Source organism: Cololabis saira, chromosome 1 (assembly GCF_033807715.1).
Source record: "Cololabis saira isolate AMF1-May2022 chromosome 1, fColSai1.1, whole genome shotgun sequence".
Lineage (NCBI taxonomy): Eukaryota > Metazoa > Chordata > Actinopteri > Beloniformes > Belonidae > Cololabis > Cololabis saira.
Window position 1 is genome coordinate 37,106,018 of NC_084587.1, and position 25,675 is coordinate 37,131,692.

Sequence of the window (25,675 nt, forward strand, 5' to 3'; positions counted from 1 at the left end):
AATAATGGCAGGTAAAAACTCCCCTTTAGGATGGAAGAAACCTAGATCAGGACCAGGATCATAAGGGGGGACCCTCCTGCCAAAGGCCAAATGGGCAGAGCAGGAATAGAAAAGAACAGACGGGTTTAGATTCAGGTTTACACTCTGAATGTGAAACAGAGAGGAGGGGCACATATATATTGTCAAAGGTACAAAAGGTACAAAAGACTAGATATATTAGTATTAACTATCCGTGAGCAGGAGAACTAAGAGTTCTATGTACATATGAATGATACATGGTTAGTTAGTGCACTACAGAGATGAATATATAAACCGTTGTAGACATGTAAGCACTGGGATGGTCAGAGGGGGGACTGCAGGTCGGCATGCAGCTCTGGAACCTCTGCCCTCTAAGCATGTACAGAAGAGAAAAAGAGGGGCAGACCAGCACGACAAACTACAAATATAATGGAGCACAATTATGCTTAAGAGATATCTCTAATTAATAACTGGATTGAGCTAAAGAAAGGGGAGCAAAAGGGGTGATGGGCACAGCTCAGTGGATCATGTTGGTGTCCCTCTGCAGCATAGGTCTATAGCAGCATATCTACAAAGCTACTGTACATTTAAGACCAGCTGCTTTAGTCTTGTCCTGTAGCTGCAGCTATGACTACTGGCCCTAACACACCAAAGTTTACACTAACTATAGGCTTTACTAAACAGAAATGTTTTAAGTTTGGTTTTAAAGGTGGAGGTGGTGTCAGCCTCCTTAACCCAAACTGGAAGTTGGTTCCATAGTAACGGTTCCTGATAGCAGAAGAACCGTCCTCCAAATCTACATTAGGAACATAAGGTACTATCAGGTCTTGCAAATATCACAGCCAGGCTGTTTTGGACTTTATACACAAATAATAACATTTTTAATTGGATTTTAAACTTTACAGGGAGCCAATGGAGTGAGGCTAACACTGGAGAGACGTGGTCTCTCTTGCTGATTCCTGTCAGCACTCGCGCTGCTTTCGAATAAGCTGTAGCATATTCAGCAAATTACTTGGACATCCTGCTAATAACACATTACAGTAATCTAGTCTACAAGATACAAATGCGTGAATTAGTTTTACCGCATCACTCTGCAAGAGGATGTTCCTAATCTTTGCAATATTAGTGAGATGGAAAAACCCTGTCTTACAAACTTGTTTAAACGACAAATCCTGATAGAAAATAAAACCAAGGTTTCAAACAGTAGCACTGGAGGCCATCGCAACACCATTTAATCCCTTCCTTATATGCTTTGTACCTAAAATAATAACCACTGTTTTATCAGAATTACAGAGTAAAAGAGTAGTGGACATCCAGTTCTTGATATCCCTAAGACATCCCTGAAGTCTTGTGTCTGGCTTCATAGACAAATACAGGTGTTTATCATCACCATAGTAATTACATTTAATTCAATGGTTCTGGATTATACTTCCCATGGGTTGCATGTATACACTGAACAAGAGTGGCCCTAGCAGTGAATCCTGCTGGACCCCGTAGCAGACCCTCAACGTTTCTGAAGAAACCTCATGTACATGAACAAACTGGAATCTAGGGATGGGAATTGATGAGATTTTTTCGATTCCGATTCCATTTTCGATTCTGCTTAACGATTCGATTCTTTATCGATTCTCTTATCGATTCTCATTTGGAAAAAAGAAGAACAAACTATTTTAGTATCAACTTGTTTTATATCTTTGAACAAAAAAATACAAGTGAGGTCTTAAGACACCCCCAGCCTTGTGCTCACAAAATTATTTGTAATATGAAATATGTGTTTAATATAAAATAATAATAATAAAATAAATATTCTTCTGTAGAAATTAACTAAATACAACAAATTATTTTGTGGCAATTACACAAGAATGTCCAGTAACATGTTCAACACAACAAACGTAGTCACTGCTGGTGACATTCATCTATTCTGGCCTGATACTCTTCCCTACCTTGATGAAAGGAGAAGCTAGCGGTAGAAGCTCTTTAACTTCTCCATAGAAGAGCTGACGAGCTGCAGCTGTGTCAGGAGCTCCGCTGTCCGCCGGAGCGCCCGGCACGTGAATTATGGTTCCGCGTTAAAGCGACACAGAGCCTACGGCGTAGGGTACGCGGGGAGCGCACCGTACGGTGCGTGTCGCCGCGTACCCTACGCCGTAGGCTCTGCGTTGGTGTAACGCGGGACCATAAATCAGCCTTACCACACGCCGGCTGACTCCGCGCTCCCAGCGCATCAGCCGGCCGAGTCCTAACAGTTTCCCCCCTTTGTTGAAATGTCCACATTGCAAGTATTGTCGCCCTGTTGTCATCCTTTTTGGTAAAATGTAACCAAACTTTTCGAGCGTTTATGCCGCTTTGCCCCCGTGTTTTCCTGCTGGGCGCGAATGCGCACGTTGCGCAATGTGCTTGGTGACGTCATTCGCGCCCACTGGAATCGATAAGGGAATCGTTTGCGAAAAAGGCAAACTATTCCAAGGAATTGAAACACTGGGAACCGGTTCTCAACAAGAACCGGTTCTCGATTCCCATCCCTACTGGAATCTGTCAGATAGATATGATTTAAACCAACCTAGAGCTGCCACTTCAATCCCAACAACATGCTCTAACCTTTGCAGTAAAATGCTGATCTACATTGTCAAAAGCAGCACTGAGGTCCGGTAGAACTAGTATGGGCAGTAATCCATTATCAGAGGCCATAAGAAGGTCATCAGTGACTGTGCTTTGAGTCACACAGCCGGCCTGCAACTACATTTTTTGGTATTTTTGATATAAATGGAAGGTTGGAAATTGGTCTATAATTTGATCAAATTCAGAGCTTTCTGGCATTCTGCAGTCTCTGTCCTCATCATTACAGTCCACGGTCAGCAATGAGTTCCTGATTTTTTTTATTTTTTATTATTTTTTTTTTTTCTGGTCACTAGTTGGGCTTTTTTCACTAAGTGCTGAATAAGGCACAGCAATATAACTTTTTTTCCTTTTCTTAGTAGTATATTTAGCTCCTTGTTCAATGTTAAAGTGCCAATTTAAGCTATTTTTTGGGCACACAAATTGTACTTCTTTGGGTTTTATCAAAATCACATTTGATTCCATTTTTCTTTCTAACTGTTAATGAATCAGCCAGTCTGGGCCATAGCTAACATCACTCTGTGTTGATATAAGTAGATCAAAGGACTTACTGTAATATCTTGCCACTGACCTGCTCTATTTGAAGTTGATGGTGGGACACACTCAAAACAGGAGCTTTCTCCAAGGCAGACTTCCTGTTTCTGTGTCAGCTGCACTTGAAGATGGAGGTAATAGGAGGTTTCCCCTCAATCCCTACGCATTTTCTTTAGAGCAATATTCATAGCAAATCAAAATAAGTAATAAAATTAATTCTGTCGAAGAAGTAAGAAGTCACCTAATTCTGTTGACTGACATGTTTTGTTTGTTTTTTTATATTTTTGAACAGGTGTAACGTAATAATGTACTCTATTTAGTTGTTGCATTTATTGAGAATATAAAGCATCACCTGAATCCTAAAAGTAGATTATATTTGCTCAAATTAATGGTGCAGTGAACTTGCCTTCCGTCCCTCAGTTGTTCTGGATAAGTCGCCACTCGTATACATTCACATCTGGATGATAATATGAGAATTTTTCTGTGCAAGTTTATAATTCTCCTACTTTTCCTTTCAATCAAAGACATTGTATTTTTATGCAGCTCCAAGTCCAGCTGTATCATATTTTTCATATTTCAAATATTCATTTTTGGAATATCAATATTATTTTAGTTTTATGCCGACAGTGAGCCACAGAAAAATCCAAGATTCTCTTCTATATAACGTTATCTCTTTCATTACAGCTAGATTTTGCAACAAGAAGTACTTTTTGTCTTAATTAATTTTTTTCAAACGAAGTATATATTTCAACTCCATCCCTCTTCTACCCACCATTTATTCTTTTTCACCACCGTTTTCTCTGCTTTGTTGATTTTTCCATTTATTTGTGCTTACTGTCTAAGTGTCTCCTGACCTTTACAAACCAAAATACAAATTCAGGCACACTGTACACAGAATATATGATAAAGGAGAGAAAGGGACTGCTCCAGCTATTTGTAAAGGTTACATGGGCCATATTTATTAACAGCTTACAGCACGGTGGTGTTGATTTTGAAAGAAAATGGTCAGGCCACGAGACAGGATAAAAAAATGATGCATGTCACTTCCATATTTTGACTTGTCAGTGTCGATGCGCCTTTCAACCTATAATACCAGGTGTGAAGTCTGTGAAACATGAGATGTCGTGGCACAGCTGCTCATGTCCATGTTTATTTTATTTTATTTTTCTTAAATTATATTAGTTTAACTGTGACACTGTGGAAATCATTGACTTGTAACTTGCCGCTTGTCAAAGGGGGTCCTCAAGCTTTGCGAGATAGCTCTGACCTTCCTCTGTAAATGCATACAATACAAACGCGCCGGAGCAGATACCCAATTTGTGTCAAAATCTGACAAATGGGCTGTATTATGCAATTCATATAAAAGTGTGTTTTAATGTCAATGTATTCAAATGGATGCATAAACACAGGACCACACAATGTGCTGGTTACATCTTTGAAAGTCTCTGAATACATGTATATCTGACATTTTGATTGTAAAAGGACAATAATGAAAACCCTGTATATTCAAAAGTATATTATCCTTCTACATGCTTGTCTAACGATAAGATCCACAGTGTTGTGATTTATCTGTGGGGTGCATGCCAATTATGTTAAAATATCTTCAAACATGAAAATTATTTGTCATAATAAATGCATGATATAAGCCGTTTATAAAATGTATGTTATTTGTACAGTGTTGGGTAGATTAAGGTAAGCTTAATATTAGCACAGTCCCAAAATTAAGAACATAATTCAGTGATATCAGTGATATATACGTCTTTTCCCCGTGTCTTCACTCTGCAAGCTGCTTCGTTAGTGTTGTATTATGACACACATTCAGTCATGTATTCATCTATGGTTATACTAATATTTATTCTGCTCTGTAGCCACAGGATCAAACCAGTTATTTGCCATGACCTTGCTGCTACCTTTCTTTGCCCTGTAATATATCAGTATATCGATTTCTGTTGTCATTTTGTCATTTGTTTTTGTTTAGTTTAGTTTTTAAGCTACCATCTTAGAGATTTACCTTTTATCCAAAGATCTGTTCCTAGGATATGTAGTGTTGTGGTTCATCAAAAGAGTTGTGGAGTCAGGTGGATGCAAAAGAATAGCAGGGAGCTTGAGATTTAATTTATCCTTGCTCTTTGTTTTGCATACTTATTGTACTGCAGGTTTGATTCAAGATGCATGTGAATGAAAGCTACTCAAGAATGTATTGTGGAGGCCAAAGATATGGACTAGATTTGTGTTTGACCCCACATTATACTTTAGCTTTTGTTGATAGGCTGTACATCACTGACAGCTTTGTTTTGATTCCAAAGTTAAATGTGTGACTGAAGTGGTCTTATGCTTGTTTCCCACAGTGTGTAGAAGGAATATAATGGCAGAAGCATTAAACGTGGTCTTATGCACTTTCAAATCAATTTCCCTTTGGGGATTAATGAGGTATTTTGAATTTATTTGAATGCATATGTTATATTGATATGTTTCTTTCCATAAGGCCATCATACAGTAATTGAAATTAATGTCTTAAGCTGAAAAAGAAGCCTAATTGGTAGGTGTATGTTTTTTCATGGTGGTAATTGAGTATTTGATCAAAGTGTCTGTTGGATAGGCTTTTGAATTAACCTGCGTTAGCTCGACCAGAAGTAGCCTTTTAAATTTCCAGACACATCTGTGTAAGACTTCCTAATGAACACAGTCACTTTTGCCTCTTGTGGAAAAACTCTTCCTAAACAGCACAACCGTGCGTACCGGTATAGTTTGTCAGTGTACTTATGCGTAGATGCAGTAAGACATGCACAGTTTCAGCTTTGCACATTAATGAATGAAACTCCTGCGTTCTAATCCATCAGATTAATTGGAATTGCCCAGTCATGGATTGAGGAATGTTTCATCCCTAAAGCACTGCATTTGCTTACAGCCTCTTTTTGCAATTTCTTTTTTTAATGCTGAGTAGGTAACATGCACGGAGCCATATCTTTAAAAAAAGAAAACATATAAATTAGACTCATTGGTGAGCATTCAAGTCACTCTTCCATACTTCATGTAAAATGTTTGATACTCTAAATTAGAGTCTTGTGTTCAATATTTGTTTAAGGTCTGTGTTGCAACAGGAAATGTACATATTCAATATTTTTAGTAAACCAGCATTTTGTCATGTGCTGTTCAATTTAAATAGTTTCGAGTAGTAATGCAAGGAATAATCTCCAAATAAGGGAGCTGGAACTGAGACACTTTTTCCACTGTGTTGCTGAGAAAGCCTTGACTGTTCAGTGTATATGGATGTTCTCTTGATAACTATTTAGATTTTACGTACCAAATTCTAATTGTTAATGCTTAAAGTAACTTCCCAATGCAGAGTCCCAACATCTGTTAAAATCCGAAGCATCACCATTGGGTGCCACATGTCCCCTTTTAAGTGCAAAAATTCTTCACTTCCCTCCACTCTCCATCCCTTACTTCATCTTTTATTCATCTTTCTATCTTTATTCTGTGTGCCTGTCATGTGGAAATCCAGACCTTGTGCGTTATTAATGTACATATTAGTGATATGTCAATCCTTGTGGTCATGTCTTTTCCCCTCATTGTACTTTAAGGGCACAGGTTGTGTTGTGTGCAGTTTGTTGTGGTCTGTCTCACAGAAGTTTAGCACCAGACTGAATGCCTGTTTTTGGTTAACAAGGAAAAAACAGTGAGCATTGAGCTCTTTGCATGTAGAGAAGCACTCTTTCTTTCTTTAGTCCATCCATGAGCTGCAGAGGGAGGCGTATGTAGATGTGACTGATACAGTGTGCGATACTCATGGATTTACTTGCAAGAGAAAAGAAATGTCTGTAACTTTGTGTCACGGTAATAACAATAAGGTTACTCTTCCTCATGAGCCAATCTGTTTTCTCAAGATCCTTCACTCTGCTATTGGTCACAGTTAAGAATCAAAGGAATAAAAACACTGTCTGTTACAAAAGAGATTTTAAAAATGAAAGAAGGGGATTCTTGAAATAAGTAGAAATCTGAATATGTTTGTGGTCCTACATTCTTATATATTTTAATGTAAACTTACTAGAAACTGCTAAGGGTGGTTTATAGGGAGAACAATCCAAAAGAAAATCCAAACAGAAATAGTTATCTAAACAGGCAAGGAAAACAGGCTGGAACAGGCCTGGGAAAGGCAAGGGCATGGACAGACTTTCAAAGAAAGGGGTGAACAGGTCTATAACAGAAACGGGCCGACAAGACACAAATGGGATAAATCACAGCAGCGGTATCACTGCAGAGCATTTAGCATGCTGTGACTGGGTAGCACAGTAACTTCAGTAATGTTAATACTCATTCAGAAATGTGGCAAATCTGGAAAAAGTGAAGACAGCAAAGCTAGACTGACAACGAAATTAAGGAGCTGTTGGCTGCTCATATATAACAGTTAAAACACTCAGCAAAACAGGCATCTACAGAAACAAATCACAAACAATTAATAGATAGATTCAAATCATTTGGGGGTCAAGAACAAAAAAAAAGGAAGGGACTTCAGTGATCATTTCTGCAAAAAAGCAGTGGATGAGAAAATTTCGTATCGGGCAATGCCTGTTGGGAAGTTCTGGTGTGAGGAGAAATGCCACCCCTGGAACCTGCACCATGGGAGTGGCTCAGTAAGACTAGCAGGTGATACCAGTGTTTATCAACGTAGGAAAGGGATTCTGTCCGGACTTCTCTTTATTCTGGGGCGGGATATCAGTTGGTGAGAGACCTATTCATATTTCGATATGTCAAGATACAGTATTCGCCAACTGCATCTTGATTTGCACTGCTCACTGTAGGACTGAACTGGTAATTTGGATGTTGGGAATTAGGATTGAATTGGGCATTAAGAGACAGGTGACAGAAGCAGTCAGACAGCTTGAATAAGAAGACAGATGTTCTTAAATAACTAATTCAGCACAAATGTATCTGAATGTTGACTAACATAAATTTTGTGGCATTTTAAGGTCTGTCTGACTGGTCACATTTTCTGCTTGGCAAAAGAAACAAACAGTTTCTATTAAATTATTTATATTTTTTTGTATTTTGCAATTCCACACTGAAAAACAATCCCAAATCACCACTGTGCCGCAGGACCTGGAATTGTTGACTCGATCATTCTCTTCATTCTCTTCAGACCTTTCTGTGCACCCAAATATTGTTGAGTCAGATGTGGAGTTATCCAACAGCTAAAGCATCTTTATAATCAAGTCATGCAACAGGACAGTGATGTCTAGCACCAACAAATCCACCCTCACGATAATGAGGGCCCACAAACAGGGGGAGAAGCTTTCTTTTATGTACGTAACTCCAATACAACTAAGCAGAAGTTGTTTTTGGTGTTTCTGTCATCACAATTGTGCCCTGTGCATGATTGTTCATGGTCTGACCCCCACTTTTACACTGTTATTCCAGTCAAAAACAGAAGAAATCATTACAATGAAAAGGAGAAGGAAAATATCTGTGTTTGTCATTCAGTATATTTATTAAGCTGACCTAATTTTTAAGAGACATGACATTGCTTAACCTGAATTTAAAAAACGGTGCCTTAAATTGCATCTGTTGTTTTTGGGGTTTTTTTAATCCTTCAGTTTTCAGATCTAATTTAAGTTTATAAGTGAGACCAAAAGAACAGTGTCAAACTAATCTCTTTCTTTTCTTCTCTCCCCCTAGAGTTATATTCATGGCAGCAGTCAGGCTCAGTTTGTGGCGGAGTCTCACATCATCCTCCTCCTGAGTATCCTTTTTCCTAATTTGTTGGTATTTCATGTTTTTATATATATTTTTTTTTAAACACACTGTGTGTGTGCGTGCGTGCGCGTGTGCGCGTGTGTGCGTGTGACACAATTCAGACTTAGCAAATAGTCAATATGAGGACATAAGATTGTCCTGCTGACTTTTCCTTCCCTGAGTTCTTACATTATTATAAGTCAACTTCTTTTTGTTTTTCTTTGTTTGCTTGCCTGACATGATTGTCAGGATAGATTTTACTGTATCCGTTTGTGTAAACAGTTGATCAAGAACAAAATTGTGGATGACTGAAGTTGTGGAACTTCTAAACACTGGCAATATGACCAAATTCAAAAGTTCTTAGGATAAATGCACAAAATACCATATTGGGTGCGTTTACATGGGAAGTTTAATTCCTCTTTAATTCAGAATTAAAATTAAATCAAATTTTAAATGAGTAAAAATTACCATGTAAACACCTCCTGTAATTGAAAATGGCCATTCCGAATTAAATTTAATTCCGGAGTAAGTGGCTGGTTTATTCTGATTTTAAATCCGAATAGAATAATTCCGCTATCATGTTTACACTCATTCCGCTTTAAATTAATTCCGGTCTTTCTGCGCTCCTCGTTCCCTTGCCCGTCTGTCGCGATGACGCTTATATTCCGCACTGGGCTTGCCGTGGAATTGGATCAAGCCCATCAAACGTGTTTTCCATGTAAACCTCAATTCGGAATTACTATTTCCATGTAAACTCGAAGGAAAATAGTTTTAATTTTGAATAATTTAATTCTGAATAATTAATTCCAAATTAAAAAACCTCATGTAACCGTGGCAATTGGAGGAAAGAAGATCAGAATAACACCTTATCGTGTTAAGAGCATCAACCACATGGGACTTCAGCTAAAGTTAAGAATACACAAGAGCAGAGATGAAGTCTATTTTCCAAAAGGTCCATTCACTAAGAAAACCTTTTTTTTCTCCCTTCACGCAATCTTGTACAATCTGCTACATTTGTCTGTGCGATGTGCAAAGACTTCCTTCTCTCTGTGAGTGCACTGTTATTGTGAGAAAATGCTTGTAAACGGGTTCTGTATTATTGTCATCTCACAGTTCAATTCAATTTTATTTGTATAGCGTCTAATACAACAAAAGTTGTCTCAGTTGTAGCATGATGACCCAAGGTCTACTTTTTGTCACTGACACAATGAGGAAATATTCCTGGTGATACTCGTATCTCATATTCTCACTTGATTTGCAGGTCTATCTGCAAGTGTCTTTTGTTATTTTAAAATCAAGGATGTGACAACTTTAGTGAGTGCGTCATGTTTAGAAAAAAGTGTGTTCTTTCAGATGTGCGAGTGAGGCTTTGTATCTGCAGAGCTCACATCAAGATACTGTGTGTGCATGTATTTAATAATTGGATTTAGAATCTCTTATGTTTTCTTACTTTCTCAAGGGTAAAGCACTATCACAGTATACCACTTTAATACAACTGTTGAAATTAGCCACGTACGTAACAAGTAAGACAAAAAAGAATTTCATGATTATTTGAAAAGATGAAATGTTTTTTCCTTTTTATTTTTAATTATCACTTCCAGTATGCTACATAATTAATTCAAATGCTCCACAACCTTTAGACCTCAGTAATATACAGTTGAGGTAACAGTCTGACACAATATTACATCAAACCATAAATATTAAGTCTGATAGGAAGGTTTTATGAGATGAATTGGTAATGTGTTGTGGTTCCTGTGCCTCGGTCTAGGCCATCATCTTCAGGTATTTCTCAGCTGTTGGAGTCCTGCTATGCACATGTACATTTGTGTGCTAATCTATAAGTGCATATGTACAGTATGTCCAACAGTCCAAATCACTGCGTTTCCAACTTTATCCTTCCTTGTAATCATCTTGTTTCCATAACAACCTTGTCCAAGATGCTGCAATCACCATGGGGATGGTTCTGCTCAACGAAGCTTCCACCTCCAAGGGGGATGTTGGCAAAAGGAGAAGTAAGTAGAAATTGTACAGTATAACGTACTACCTAAGAACTCATATATTTTTAAGCACTTTCTTTGTTTTTTGTCTTAATACCTTGTATTATTTTTATATTCTATGTATACACATTAATTTGAGGAAAAACTCAATTTCTACACCTAAAACTATAGCCATTTCCAACCGTGTCTTGTTGTTTCTGCAATTGTTCTTTCATCAAATTATTTGTGGAATCAAAAGAACTTCTGAAGTGACCCTCTCCTTGTCTATGGTTGAAAGCTGAAAAAAGTTATTTATTAGCTCTTTTTAGATGTGTTGAATTACTGACTTAATCAAACATTATTCATCATCATGTGAATAGCTTTGATTTCAGAGGACATGCAGCCCTTAAAATATCTGAAGATGTGAAATACAACATGCAGCTATGACGAATGCACAAGCACACTTTTTACACCTGGGAAACTTTAAAACGTGTTTGTTTCGTCACTAAGTGTTTATCAATTCCAAGTATGCCAAGTTTGGACTTATATACTTAGTTCATACTGTATGTCCAAAGTATGAACTACCAACTGCCATCTTTGTGCAGTTGAAATAGCAGGATGAGACTTATTCAAGTGTGGATACAATTTAACTGAGCATAAAATAAACACTCTGACAATGAATGCAACTCAGAATGGACCATGGACTCCTGTCGAAAGTGTTCATCACCGTTACTTAGGATGGTTTTTAATGGGCTTCATGTCTGTCTGTCTGTCATTACTTAATTTCAGGCTAAGCAATCAAATGCGCGGGGTTTATCAATGTTAACTGAAAACACAGAAGAAAAGTAACTCTTGTTGCAATTGTATGTGCTTACTGTAGTTGTAGTTCTGCGTATGGTAATATAAATGATCACAACAAAGACAAAAGTCTGCTTGTTTTGATGCCTTATAAATCAATGAAGTGCAGGATTGTCATGAACTATAGCTAACAAAGTGTGACTGTTTTTGTTTAGTTTTGTTTTAAATAGCATCATTGTTTTAAAATAATGGTCTAAAAAACAATTCAACCAAATATTTGGTTTAGCTTTTTCTTTTTTCTGAAAAACTTGAGAGGGTGACAATATAATAAATTAGGTATTGAGATGAGGTGCTCCCCAGTGCCATAACATCACCTTTCATTTTATTTCTCATTGGACACTCATTCTAAAGGAAAGAGATTCATGCTGAATACATGCAAACTGCCACTTCCATGAAAAATGTGCAGAACAAATCTGTGCATAAAAAATGTGAGCAGAGCCAGATTTATGCCTCTGTCAGCATTTATGAAAATGTTAGTCGTTCCTAACATTTCCTTGGTCCAAAGAAATATACCCTCATTTCCAACCATGCATGCAGCATGTGTAAAGGAGTTCATTTAAATATTCTTTGTCACACTCAAACTTTACAATGATAGTGCCACATGGACTGTTATTTTCACAATATGCAGATACCTTTAATCCATACATGTTTAAACATGAGAATAAATTAGAAATTGAACACGTTGATTTTAATCAAAGGGGATTTCAGTTGGCTGATTTACATCAACGTTATATATCGACCAGACACCAACACAGTGACTTGGACCATTAAAGAACTCAGCAATGGTGTCATAAAGGCGAGGTGGTTGGGCTTGGACCCAAGAGGTGTCGCCCTGCTCTTTAGACCCAATAAAGTGTGCAAAATAATATAGGCTTGCTGTATCCTGCACAACATGGCCATTACACAGTCCTTAATGCACTTGAGCACCTGCTGCACAACCAGTTCACAACACCATTGATGAGGCTTCTTGGACATGCCAGCAACTTATTGAATCTACAATAAGTGGGTATGTTAATAAGAGCCATTTGTCTATTTACTGTTTGCAACTATTTAAATCTGGGCACAGTGAGCAAAACAACCGGAGTCAAATTCCCTGTCTGGCATGTTCATACTTGGCTAATAAAGCATATTCTATTCTATTTGACCAATAGTGGTAGGCTACCTCAACATCTGGTTTAACATGTATCCTTGCTTCCCGCAGATTAGTTTATTGAAGCTACAAAAAGAGTACGCTTGCCCTTCCCTCTCCTCATTTCCTTTTTTTTCCCCATTTCTTCTATCCAGACACGTGTATTTGTAATCTGTCAAATGCATATTGCATAAATTTAACCCACTTTTTATAATTAGTACAAGTTTTGATGAAACAAAGGAAACATTATGCACATTACATTTTACTGTAACACAAACATGCTCCTGCTTACTGAAACCTGCTACACGATATGCAAACGTTCTCTCGGGACGGACGGACACATTTTAACATGCAAATTAAATAAGTTCATTATAAAGGATCACAGAGCATAGTCATCAGTTAATAATAGAGTGAGGATTAGGCTTGAATGTTGCTGTAATCATTGGATGTGGGTGGTAAATCTCTTGCACATAGTTTCCATTCCGCTGAGTGCATCTAGGCAACATTATCTGCTGCTGTCATGGGCAGTTGCATCAGAACTCGCAGCACTCACTCAGCAAGGGAATTAACATGTGTAAATTGAGTTACTAAATCAGTACATGAAGTATGTATAATAATTGTGTGATGTTTGAAAGTAGTGCACGGAGAGAATGGAGGAGATTCCACAGAGAGGGACCATGTCTCAGTGGAAGAAAACAGTTGAATAAATACTCACAGATATTCAGCCATCCATAAAACATCATCCCAAAATGAAAATATTTGTCTCCTAGCCCCTGTTCAATAAAATTTATGTTAATGATACATTAAAAATCTATATTTGTCTTTAAAGAAGTTTTTACTGACACTCGAAATGCATGGGGTTCACAAGTTCATGCAAGATCATAGTCTCTGATTTATTTATTTTTTTAAGATTTGTGGGGGCATCACAGGACAGGTCACTTCATATGTCCCCCACCAATGGTTAATCAAAGTACCGTAGATGACCATTTAGTAGCCCGGGCGTTTAATATGCTAAATCCACTTGGACCCCAGGCGTTTATAAGAACCAGGCGGGTATTTGCACCAGGCTACAATTTATTTTTGCAATGAGCAGCACCAGACCATTACTTACAAAGAACATATGAGATCACCATAGTACCACTGGAACTAAAATTGTACACACTGTACACAACACAACACCTCACGACGAGCTCCCGATCACGAATCGTGAGGTCGCAATAAAATCAAGCATGTTTGAAATCCTGGTCGCTCCTCGTGAAGGAATCACAGTTGAAGCAGCTGCGACCCGATTGGACTCATCCTTTCACAGAGAGCATGTACAATCTCTGATGTTACGTCAAAAACTATTATTTGTAGTTTAAGTTTTGCAAATTCACATTACAAATCATGTTTTAATAGCAAAAAAAAAAGAGCGCATTTCCACGTACGGTGCGGGTCGCCGCGTACCCTACGCCGTAGGCTCTGCGTTGGTGTAACGCGGAACCATAAATCAGCCTTTAGTGTGTGCGCTGTCTGCTCTTCAGAAAACCTCTTTTTTCTCTTCTCACTTTGCTGGGACGTCGGTCCCTCCGCCGAGACACAACTTTTGCGGTACACGTTCTTTTTGTGTCTAAAAATGATTCGCAGTGCACACACCCAATCAGAAACGGTACAGATATTTTGGGATTTTAATATATAAAAAAATGAAATTATAAATAATAAAGAATCCCCATAACCTTTGATCGGGTGGGCAGGATGCACTCCGCTCACATGCTCTGATATACAAAGACAGTTTGTCTGTGTAACGGCGACACACGGAGCTGATCAGAGCAGTATGAATGATACTGTACACAATACAATGCAAATACAGTGTTATTACCAGGTTATTACCGGTAGTCGCCCGGGCGTTTAATTGAACCGGCGTTTATTATGCGAAATGGGCCCGCCAATAAGAGCACAGGCGCGTATTTGCACGCGGGCGACTATTTGGTCATCTACGGTATGTGTTGTAAAGAACCATGTAGCCTCACAGTCTATTCATATTTGGGCTCAATGAAATAAGCTTCACCTAATGTGTTTGTGGCTTGCTTCTCCTATTTTACCGGGCCAATGTATCATGGTTTGAATTAAGCCCAGCCACACAGTCAAAAGAGGGATTACCACCTTTGTCAGTAAGGGAAATTATTCATCTTAAACAACGTGTCATTTCACCAAGGTCATAAATCAATTAGTGTATTGGCAAGGCTGGTGCATGAGCGTTTGTGAGTGTCATTATCCATGGATGCATGCTGAGAACTCTGTCATAATTGATGAGCCACGGGAAATATCGTATGTGTATCTGTTTTATCTAATGAAGATACACGGACGCGCTGGCACTCACACAGGTACATATTTAGATGTGCCAACCCATGAAACACAGGGGCAAATGGGCTGTCTGTAGAGACACGCTCTGATATTCTTGCTCCCAATTAGGTCAATCATCACAACTCAGTATAGTCTTACAGCTTATTGTACTATCACAACTTGACAGGAAATTCCATGAAAGAAGTTGTAGCTGTAACCTCGGTTTAACCCAGTTTCCAGTCTTTCAAAAGACATAGGTTCTAAATAGGGAATGATTAAACTGCCTTTGTGGCTGATGTCACTTATACACATGCACTCTGTATATAAGAATACCTGTGCTCCATGGATTATGACTTGATTGGCATCTCAGTTATTGTATGACACATACATAAACAGCTCTGCCACAGTACAGAACCCAGAGGTGTTTATGATGAATTGTAAATATATTTATATGCTGAGACTATGAAATAATGAAAGGAAAGCGTTCATGGAGCAGCTGGCACTGAGCGGTGGCAGCAATTGGAGTGTTATTAATGTATGCATTACCGCATTACCACACACAGAAGCCTGCCACTTGCAGAAAAATTGACAAGAATGTATCTTACACGTTTTGTTCTGACATTGGCCCCACCCCCTTCCGATCTCATTTTACACACACAGAGGTATATCGCACTGTTTAGTCTCCACGAGAGGTACTCATCCTAATCCTTGATTAACAATATCAGTCAGTGGTGACAGTTTAATTTGACGTAGCGGCTCTCGAGGATTAGCCACTGCACGAGGGTATGTGCATACACTCACACCCACATACGTACAAAGATGGATGTACTTTCCATGCTGATTAAAAATCCTGTGTATGTATATCTCATTCTAGAGTGGCCCCTAAGGAAATTAGATGATAAAAGCTTCAAACACAGTTTTCAGCATCATAGTTGCAGAGAAACAGGCACTAACATGTACTCTAAACAACTGGCAAAACGTATGTGTAAAATAATTTTTCCTTTTCATATACCTACATCTTTAACTTTGTTACATTTGTCATATCTGGCCTAATCATGACAACGCTTCATGGAATTGTTCTCAAGTTAAAATGTTCTCAGTCCATGTAGATGTGTATTTGCATTAATTTGCATCGCCCTGTGTGATGCATATACATCTGTCTGCACTTCTGCCATTGGATTTATATGGAATTACACTGGTAATGCTTTTCTGTTTTACTTTTGATCTGGATACACCATGAGTATTGGTGGTCACCTTTTTCTCAGATAACTGTCCTTGATCTGCTCTTTCTATAGTCCATAGAGTGCCCTAGTGCATCATGGAATTTTATACCACATTCTAAACAAATAGCACAACTGAACAGATGCTCAGGATGACCCAAGCCAACCCCAGCATTGTAAAGAGATAATCAATGTCACCCACTTCACCTGCCAACATGTGTGTTAACATTGAAGCAGACGCTTCGCTTTTCTTTTCTTCTCTCCACTGCAATACTTTCTTTTCTGCAAAACCATTTCTGGAAAGCAGGACCTGGATACCTTAACACCGGGAGCTTCATTTATGATAGTTACCGAAGACTAGCACTATTATTTTAAACCGTTTTACTACTCTGTGAGCACAGACACACAAGCCTGCCCTATCATGACTGGGATTGAGGAACTCTGCTAGCAGCAGCTAGCAGAAGCTAATTAGCAGCAAGATGCCTCCCTTTTCCATGGATGATTACCAGAACTTCTCCAGAACAGTACTGGAAACAAAAATTCACAGGCTCGAAGGTAATGGGGAGATAAATGGACAATATAGATAGATAGATAGATAGATAGAACTTTATTCATCCCCGAAGGGAAATTCAACTGTCCAGCAGTTCATCAAAACATAAAAAACAACCACACTTCCACTCAGACAATAAAAGCACATTAATATTAAAATAAACATGAAATATAAGGTTTAAAAATAGCATATAAAGTGATAGAATATAGTCCAGTTGTGGCAGAGGTAGATGTGTGAGTGTGTGTGTGACTGAGTTCAGGAGGAGTTAAACAGTCTTATTGCTGTGGGGACGAAGGATCTCTTGAATCGCTCCGTTCTGCAGCGCAGTGAGAGGAGCCGACCGCTGCTCCTGCTCCTGCTCCTCTGTTGCTCCAGGAGGCTGTGGAGAGGGTGTCTGCTATTGGTCATTATAGCACTCAGTTTGTTCAGTGTTCCCTCTCCACCACAGATCTTAGCGGGTCCAGACCCCTGCCCAACACTGAGCCCGCTTTTTTGACCAGTTTGTCCAGTCGCTTGGTGTTTTTGTTTGCAAGGCTGCCTCCCCAACACACAGCAGCTAAAAAGAGTGCACTGGCCACCACCGTGTGGTAGAACATGGTCATCATATGGGAATTAATCTACTCTGCCGATTTCCCAAAACAGTGAAAGGGAGCAGGCTAACAGAAAGCTAACTAACACCACCAAGACGCAACAGGAGCCGGGTATAAATGGCAATAAATCAACAAGTCCTCCCTGGAACTCTCTTGGTGCAAAGCCAAAGCATTACAAGTCGCCTCCCACAGATTTGAGAGGACGGTTATCAGGCAGAACCCACCACCCGCTGACTTTGGACGACACCGAGTGGCCTGCGTTACCATTGCACAGGAATGTCTCTTCAACCCCAGTACCCATTAAGAGAAAGAGGGGGGGGTGGTGCATGCCTTCCTTTGCTGAATAATGATGCAGGCAAATCATCTGTTCTGGTATTACTGGATCACAGTGCTGCATTTGACACAGTTGATCATAACGTGCTACTCCACAGATTGGAAAAGTGGGTGGGACTTACCGGCACTGTGCTTCAATGGTTTAAATCTTACTTGCACGATAGGGCCTTTTTTGTGTCAACTGGAAACCATGAGTCTGAGAGAACCAAGATCACATGTGGGGTTCCTCAAGGGTCCATTCTCGGACCGCTTCTATTCAACATCTATATGCTACCCCTAGCTCAGATTATGGAACATCACAACATTTCCATACTGTACTTATGCCGATGACACACAGCTTTATATTTCAGTGTCACCATGTGACTACAGTCCCCTGATCTCATTGAGTTACTGTATTCATCAAATCAATGAGTGGATGTGCCAGAATTTTCTCCAGCTAAATGCAGAAAAGACAGAGATGATAATTTTTGGCCCTAAAAATGAAAGGGAGCACGGTGGCTTAGTGGTTAGCACCGTTGCCTCACAGCAAGAAGGTCCCCGGTTCGACTCCCAGGCCCGGCAGGGGTCTTTCTGTGTGGAGTTTGCATGTTCTCCCCGTGCTTGCGTGGGTTCTCTCCGGGTACTCCGGCTTCCTCCCACAGTCCAAAAACATGCACGCTAGGTTAATTGGTGATTCTAAATTGCCCGTAGGTGTGAGCGTGCGTGTGGTTGTGAGCATGGGTTGTGTGTTTATATGTGACCCTGTGATGGACTGGTGACCTGTCCAGGGTGTAACCCCTGCCTCTCACCTGAAATGAGCTGGGATAGGCTCCAGCAGACCCCCGTGACCCCGCAAGGGATAAAGCGGGTATAGATAATGGATGGATGGATGGAAATGAAAGGGAAAAGATCAGCACTCACCTTGGCTCCATGTCATTGACAGCTACAAATCAAGCCATAAATCTTGGTGTAATTACTGACTCAGACCAGAATTTCAACAGCCATCTAAAGTTTATCACTAAATCTGCCTACTACCACCTAAAAAACATTGCTAGAATTAAGGGGTTTCTGTCTAAACAAGACATTGAAAAACTTATTCATGCATTCATTTTCAGTAGGTTGGATTATTGCAATGGCATCTTTACAGGCCTTAACAAGAAATCTATCAGGCAGCTGCAGCTTATCCAGAACGCTGCCGCCAGAGTCCTTACAAACACCAGGAAACTGGACCATATTACACCGGTCATGAAATCACTACACTGGCTTCCAGTGAGTCAAAGGATAGAGTTTAAAATCTTACTGCTGGTCTACAAAGCCCTGCATGGTTTTGGACCAAAACACATGCTGGATCTGTTAGTTCCTATGAAGCTCCCAGACCCCTGAGGTTCATCTGGATCTGGTTTGTTGTGTTTCCCAAGAACCAGAACCAAGCAAGGTGAGGCAGCGTTCAGTTATTCTGCTCCTCACCGGTGGAACAAACTTCCTGTAGACCTGAGGTCTGCTCCAACTGTCAGCTCCTTTAAATCAGGGTTAAAAACATTACTGTTTACTGAAGCGTACTCTTAAATTAAATACTTACCTGCCTCTACTGCCCTTACTTTTTAACAACTTGTGCTTTTTATTATTTTACCTCTTTTCTTAACATTTTATTTGTTTACTGTTTAATTGTGTCTTGCTGCTTCTAATGTTGATGTAAAGCACTTTGAATTACCTTGTGTTGAATTGTGCTATACAAATAAACTTGCCTTGCCTACTTGTTGGGCTGTATACGTTTGCAATATGCTTGTGTGTGCACGTGTGAGGCTTCGGCATGTATAGAGGGGCTTCAGGTGGGTGGGGCCTCATGTCTAAACCCTGCAAGCACATTCAGTTTGATGGACTGTAATGGGCATGGAATTATTGAAAACAATTTCTTTGGCCTGAAATCTAACACTTTGACCGTATGCTTAAACCTGTTATTTTACCACAGCAAAATAGTTTTTTTTTCTGTGATTAAAAAAAAAATCCCTATAGTGCTTATTTATTTGGTGCAATAACCTGCTGTGCATCTCTCACTGCACTAATGAACCCATTAGGATGATTATGTTTTAAATTCCATATAGTGTTCAAAGTGTTTCAGCAACATACTCAACTAGGGCAAGGCATTGTTGGCACTTCGTCTCACCCTCTGCTTTGTCCACCTGTGCGTTGGCTGAGACCCAAGACGTCTTCTAAACTGGCCACCGGAACACACACACAATGTCACAGATTTTAATGAGTTGGTTTCTCCGACAGCAGGAATAAGCAGGCCACTTCAATGGATGATTAAAATATTAACAAGATCCCAACTATGTCCAGATGAGGTGGTTGAGACAACAGGAGCCAACATTATAGCAGAATACCTGAGCACAGAAAATGAACACCAACATACAATGTCGACTAGGTACAGAGTTGGTGCACACTCATCCGACACCGTGTCAGGGGACATTATGAGATTACAATGTAAAAAGGTGTGCAAAATCATGTGCCATACATATAAGATATATTCTCGTAATACATTTTTCTGTGGAATGACTGATGTTTAACAGCTCATAAGAAGTTATTTCATGTACTGTAAGACTTAAGCTGCATGAACTGAGAGCCACTTCCAGGCTCGCCACTCGAGAGCAGACGCTCTATTTATATAGAAATGATGCAGCTAAAACTCTTTAGGATGCAGGAAGCTTCAAGGACATTTTATAATGAACATGAGTCATAGCAGTTCTGGGTGATTACGGTACATATAGTTTTGAAACCTATAGTAATAACATGTAAGTGTGGCACTGTCCCTTCTTACCAGTAAGGTGTGTTTGTGTCCCTGCAGTCATCTGCCTGGTCGGCCTCGGGCTGGTGGTGTTTTTCTTTAGTTTCCTGCTCTCCATCTTCAGGTCTAAGTACCATGGATACCCCTACAGGTAACTATAGCTGCATGCATGACATTAATAATGGATAACTAACTGCTTCTGCATAGCGGAGACATATAACCAATAAGTTCAGATTTCTGTATTTAATATCTTTCAAATTTTTACATTTAATATCATCATGTAAGATGTAGTGTGTACATCCAGTAGAATAAAAAAAGTTGACATGCAGGCATAGAAAAACACATATTTTAATAACTCTGGCCAAAGGTTTAAAGTAAACAGCAGTCCTGGCTCTTCAGATGTTTGTTTTGTGTTTGTGTGTCTTTTAAACAATAAACAAGTTTTGGACGTACTTGCGATTCACCAGTGAATCAGTAAATCTAACACATCAAGTGCATCCTTTAGGAAAAGGCTTTAACAGTATTGTGACTGGACAAAAATCACATTTAAGGTTTTTCTATGAATAACAAAGAAATGTTGAAATCTATAGAACTTTTAGTGCTTGAGGATGAGATGGGCATCAATAGTCAGACTCCTGGAAGTTGCTTTTTTTCCCAAATATGTAATAGTTGCATTGATGTATGTAAAAAAAAAAAAAACAACCTGAAACAACCAGAGTTTGAAATGAATGTGAGCATTGACATCCCGTGTTGTTTTTTTAGTCTCAGCGCTGCAAGCAGCTGTTTCATAATATTTTAATAAAGCTTTGCCACAATGACAGCCTTTCAGGTGAGATACTGTATAAGACCCATTGCCTTAAAACCTTCCATCTTCTGCCTCATCTTAGCATCCTTTGTGAATAGATTTCACAAACAGTGGCGCTGTCGTCCGCTCTCACCAAGAGAAATAACCAAACTGGAGTGTTAGCTCCTGCGTTGTGCTGTTAGTGCTCGTTTCCAGTCGGGCAGACATGATGCCGTGCCGGGGTCCTGTCAGTTAGAGTGCTGCACAACATGTTTTAAAAGGCACTACCTGCAGCAAGCAGTTACATTACCATTACTTTATTGTATCTATTTATCAATAGATATTGTGCATCACTAATTCTTTTATTCCATCTCATTAAGGTTAGCAAAAAATCACTGCATTGTTGCTGCAGAAATGAAAAGCATAAACCGGCTCCAACAGTTTCTCGTGTTCTCTTGGCTAGTTGTACGGTTGAACGCTGTTTCCAAAAATGTTTGCAGTCTGACTTTGTCACCTGACTCTGTGCTTTCTGCATATATTCCCCCTATTTTTATTCTTTCCCCCTCATTAGAAGTCATGAATCCGTGGATGTTTAATAAAGGTTGTAAAGTGGTGAGTGTCTGGATGCTAATTCCCTGTAGCTTACTGAGCCAGACCAGCAACAATATGGTCTCACGTAAAGTAAAGGTCACACTTGCGGAAAAAAAATACATTTCTTGGCAGAAAATACCCAAGGAGTTTGAACAGTCAGGCTCTAATTCACTCGTACTTGGGATGTTGGAGCGCAACATCCAAAAGTCTCAAACACTGAAACTCACCACTGTAGCTGGTAGAGATTCAAGATTCTCGCTGGAACTTCAAGTGATAGTCATTGAATAGATAATGAAACTGGACTGGTGAGTTATTTTATTGGTTCCTACTAGAATGAGTCAATTAGTTTTATTTATAAGACCAATAAATTGGGCTTTAACACCAGCCCTTTTTCATTTTTATTTTTTGCTTAGCGAGGGAAGAAAAAAAAAACTGTAAAGCTGCTTGGTCACCATAAGGGCCAAATCCAGTTTTGCTCTGAGCAACTATTTATTTCAAAGGCATGTGATGCACACTGGGGTCTGTAGCTTCACCAGACACAGATTGTGCTCTGCTTGCTGTGATGTAAACAGGTACAACCAATAAACCCAAGGCACAGGAGACGTCTGATCACACTGGAAGCAGAGAGTCTTGATAAGCCTGAATTCTCTAAACTGTTCCCCAAGCCCAAATACCTCATGTGCCCGGATCTGCCTTTTCATTGTTGCTTCTCATTTTCTTTTTCTCGCTAGCAGAGCTGGTGCTAGTTCTTGCTCATTAGCACAGAACAGACACATATTGGCTGATGGCAACAATACAAATTAACTGGATGCTCCACGCCTCCCGACAACTGTGCGAGGTTCTGAAAATTGTCTTGTTGCTCTGCACTTCGCAATTCTTTTCCAACTCATGCTCTACACCCACCGACAAGCACAGCGCACGTCTCATTCACTGTGTCAGGCACTTCCAACAGGTACAGGTCAGCGATGATGTAGCATAAGAGAGCACAGCTAAGGTAGGAAGAGTTTCACAATTGGAAATGTAATTCTCTACAAGAGATTTTTCTCAGAAAACGTAAAAAAAATAAAAAATGAAAGGCATGTCACAGACCACAGGGTTGTTATTATGAGCTTGAGAAAAGTGGGAGACCAGGAAAGGACTAGCATAAGGATAAATATTAGTCATCAGACAGAAATGTGAGGTGTGAGGAGAACCAGAGGAGACCTGAAATGGATCAGTGATGAGATATAAATGTTAGCAACGTTTAACAACTACCAAGGTGGCTGTCTGTTTATGTTGTCTTCATGTTTGGAATGTAGCAAAACTCAAGACCACATTTTCATACTCGAGTATGAAGCGAGACAAGTTTATTTGTATAATGCATTTCATGTACAAGACCATTCAAAGTGCTTAAGATAAAAACATTAAGAAGTGTACTAAAAGGTAACTTTAAAAAATGTTTTAAAAGAAAACAGAAATAAGTCAAAGTATAAAACGGATGAAATGCAGGAAATAAAAGTTGCACTGCATTGTGGGAGATTATTGTAATGTAGCAGAAAATAAACCCAGATTTAAAGCACCTGAGAGTTTGAGCAGCCACGATGCATTCTGGGAGTTTGTTCAACAAGTGAGGGGTATAAAAGGTGAACGCTGCCTCGCTGTGTTTAATTACAAGTCTGGGTACAGAAAGTAGGTGTGACCCTGACGACCTGAGAACAGCCTGAGATGACCTGAAACAGACACAAAGCAGAACTTGATACCAAAGGAGCTGCTGGTTTTAGCGAAGGATTTCTGACTAAGGAAAGCTGTGCTACAGTTAGCGACGCCATAGACGAAAACCAGCTGTGTTAGGCCAGGGAAACTCTGGAGTCTGTATCTTTTAAAGGCTGGAGTAACGCACGCACACATGCACACAGAAAGGACCAAATAACTTTGAAATGCCAAAACTGAGCCTGAGGAGCAAAGCAAATACCTATGTTTACTTGTAGCATTACTGCTCTGAAAAGAGGTGAGCTGCCCTCTTTTCAAATCAACAGTAGAGTTAAAGAACATGTTTACACGTTGTACGTCCCATCGGCGCTCATAGGATGACTGAAGTCTTTTGAAGACAAAAAGAATAGGCTGCTGTCAAAGCAAGTGTCGAGTATTTTGTTACACAGTGACCTGAGAAGTCAACTTTGGAAACTTTTGAGCTACTTTGAAAACCTTTTGTGAGGTGATCAAATAAACCATCTGTCACCATTTATCACAATGTAACTTAGAGCAATCAATGGAGCAGAGCTTATGGGTAATTCAGACTCCTGTGGATGGCTGGAAAGAAAAACCAAAAAGACAATATTTTTTCATTAGAGAAAAGCCTCCAGTGTCACTGTTTGTTCCTTTTTTTTTTTAATTAAAAAGTATTTTCTAGTTCTGATAAACCTAATATGAAAGTATTTTTGGGTTCCTATAGTCATGAAAGCATATCGGAAAACAATTTTTTGTCCAAACTGTGGCATCTGCAAGAATGCTTTGTTTGTCTTGGACGCACAGAAACACACACTGCCTCGCATCCATTCCTTTTATAAATCAGAGACGAGATGGTGCCCTTTACTTCTGCTTATGTTGATTTCCAGGTTGTGCCATCTTTAATAGCGCTTATTTATGTTTGACTGTGACTTTGTGATGAAAGTGCATGTTTTGAATTTTAAATGCAGAATACCCTTGAAATGTTTAGGGGCAAATCGGCCTCTACTCAGTTCCCTTGGTAATCACTAATGCATCTCGAGTTGGTATTTGAGCAACTTTGTCTTATTACTTGCACTAAACAACTGTTTAAAGAGTTAATTTAAGAATTTTCCAGTAGGATATAAAGACATGTATTTTTTTTCCCTTTCATCTCCAGCATAAAAGTATCAAAAGCCAACAAAGAAGTGCTTTATTTATTCATTTTTAATTTTATTCCTCCCCTTGGTTCGCTCTCTTTCCCTCCTCTCTCTTCTGCCTACAACCCACTTTTTTCTCACAGCTTCCTTATTAAATAAGAAAGAAAACAACTGAAGAGGAGGTCAGAGGGTGACAAACAAGCGGTAACAGTGTGGAGAAGAGGAATGAAGAACATACTTGAAAAACAGGGAGAAGAGTCATTGTTGACTCCCCATGGTGGGCTTTCTTTTTCTTATCAGATCATCAAGTTGAATGAAATAGAGTAAATTTCTTTGTACACTGGATAATAAAGGTATTTGGCATGTCTCTCTAGTGTTGTTGTTTCTTTATCATTTCTGCCAGTGGCTGGTGATTCTTTGTGGGATGAAACACCAAAGATAAGCTTTGGCAGTTTTACTTCTTAATCATTGAATTTGAGTTAAAAAAAGGAGCTGGTAAATTTCAGCATCATCTTAAAATCTTAGTCCCATCAAAGAAGGCTTTCAACTCGTATCAAACCTAACCCTTTGGCTGAAATAGCAACCAGTCTAACACCCAAAAGTGTTATGATTTACAAAGGAATACAAGAAATCGCCTACGTTCTCTACAACTTCTAAGTTTAGATGTTGCTGATGGTATCTAAGTTTTGAGCTAAAAATAACACATGTCCCAACAATTCTGGCATTCGGACAGTCACTCCTTCCTGCATTGACGGTGAACTTGAGTTGATGATGACCCAAGTCTGTGACAATAATAACTTTTCTTTTTCGAAAGCGG

The 25,675-nt window shown here is 39.3% G+C and overlaps 1 protein-coding gene across 1 annotated transcript in view; it reads left to right on the forward strand.

Annotated features, from left to right (window-relative positions):
• tusc3 (tumor suppressor candidate 3) overlaps positions 1 to 25,225 on the forward strand; it is an 86,262-nt gene extending 61,037 nt beyond the window's left edge. The window contains exons 7-10 of the mRNA XM_061732324.1: positions 8,845 to 8,908; positions 10,839 to 10,913; positions 20,701 to 20,791; positions 25,002 to 25,225. Of these exons, the coding sequence (XP_061588308.1) occupies positions 8,845 to 8,908; positions 10,839 to 10,913; positions 20,701 to 20,791; positions 25,002 to 25,017 (246 nt within the window). The 3' untranslated portion in view covers positions 25,018 to 25,225. The remainder of the gene's footprint in view (positions 1 to 8,844; positions 8,909 to 10,838; positions 10,914 to 20,700; positions 20,792 to 25,001) is intronic.
• Positions 25,226 to 25,675: the final 450 nt, after the last annotated feature.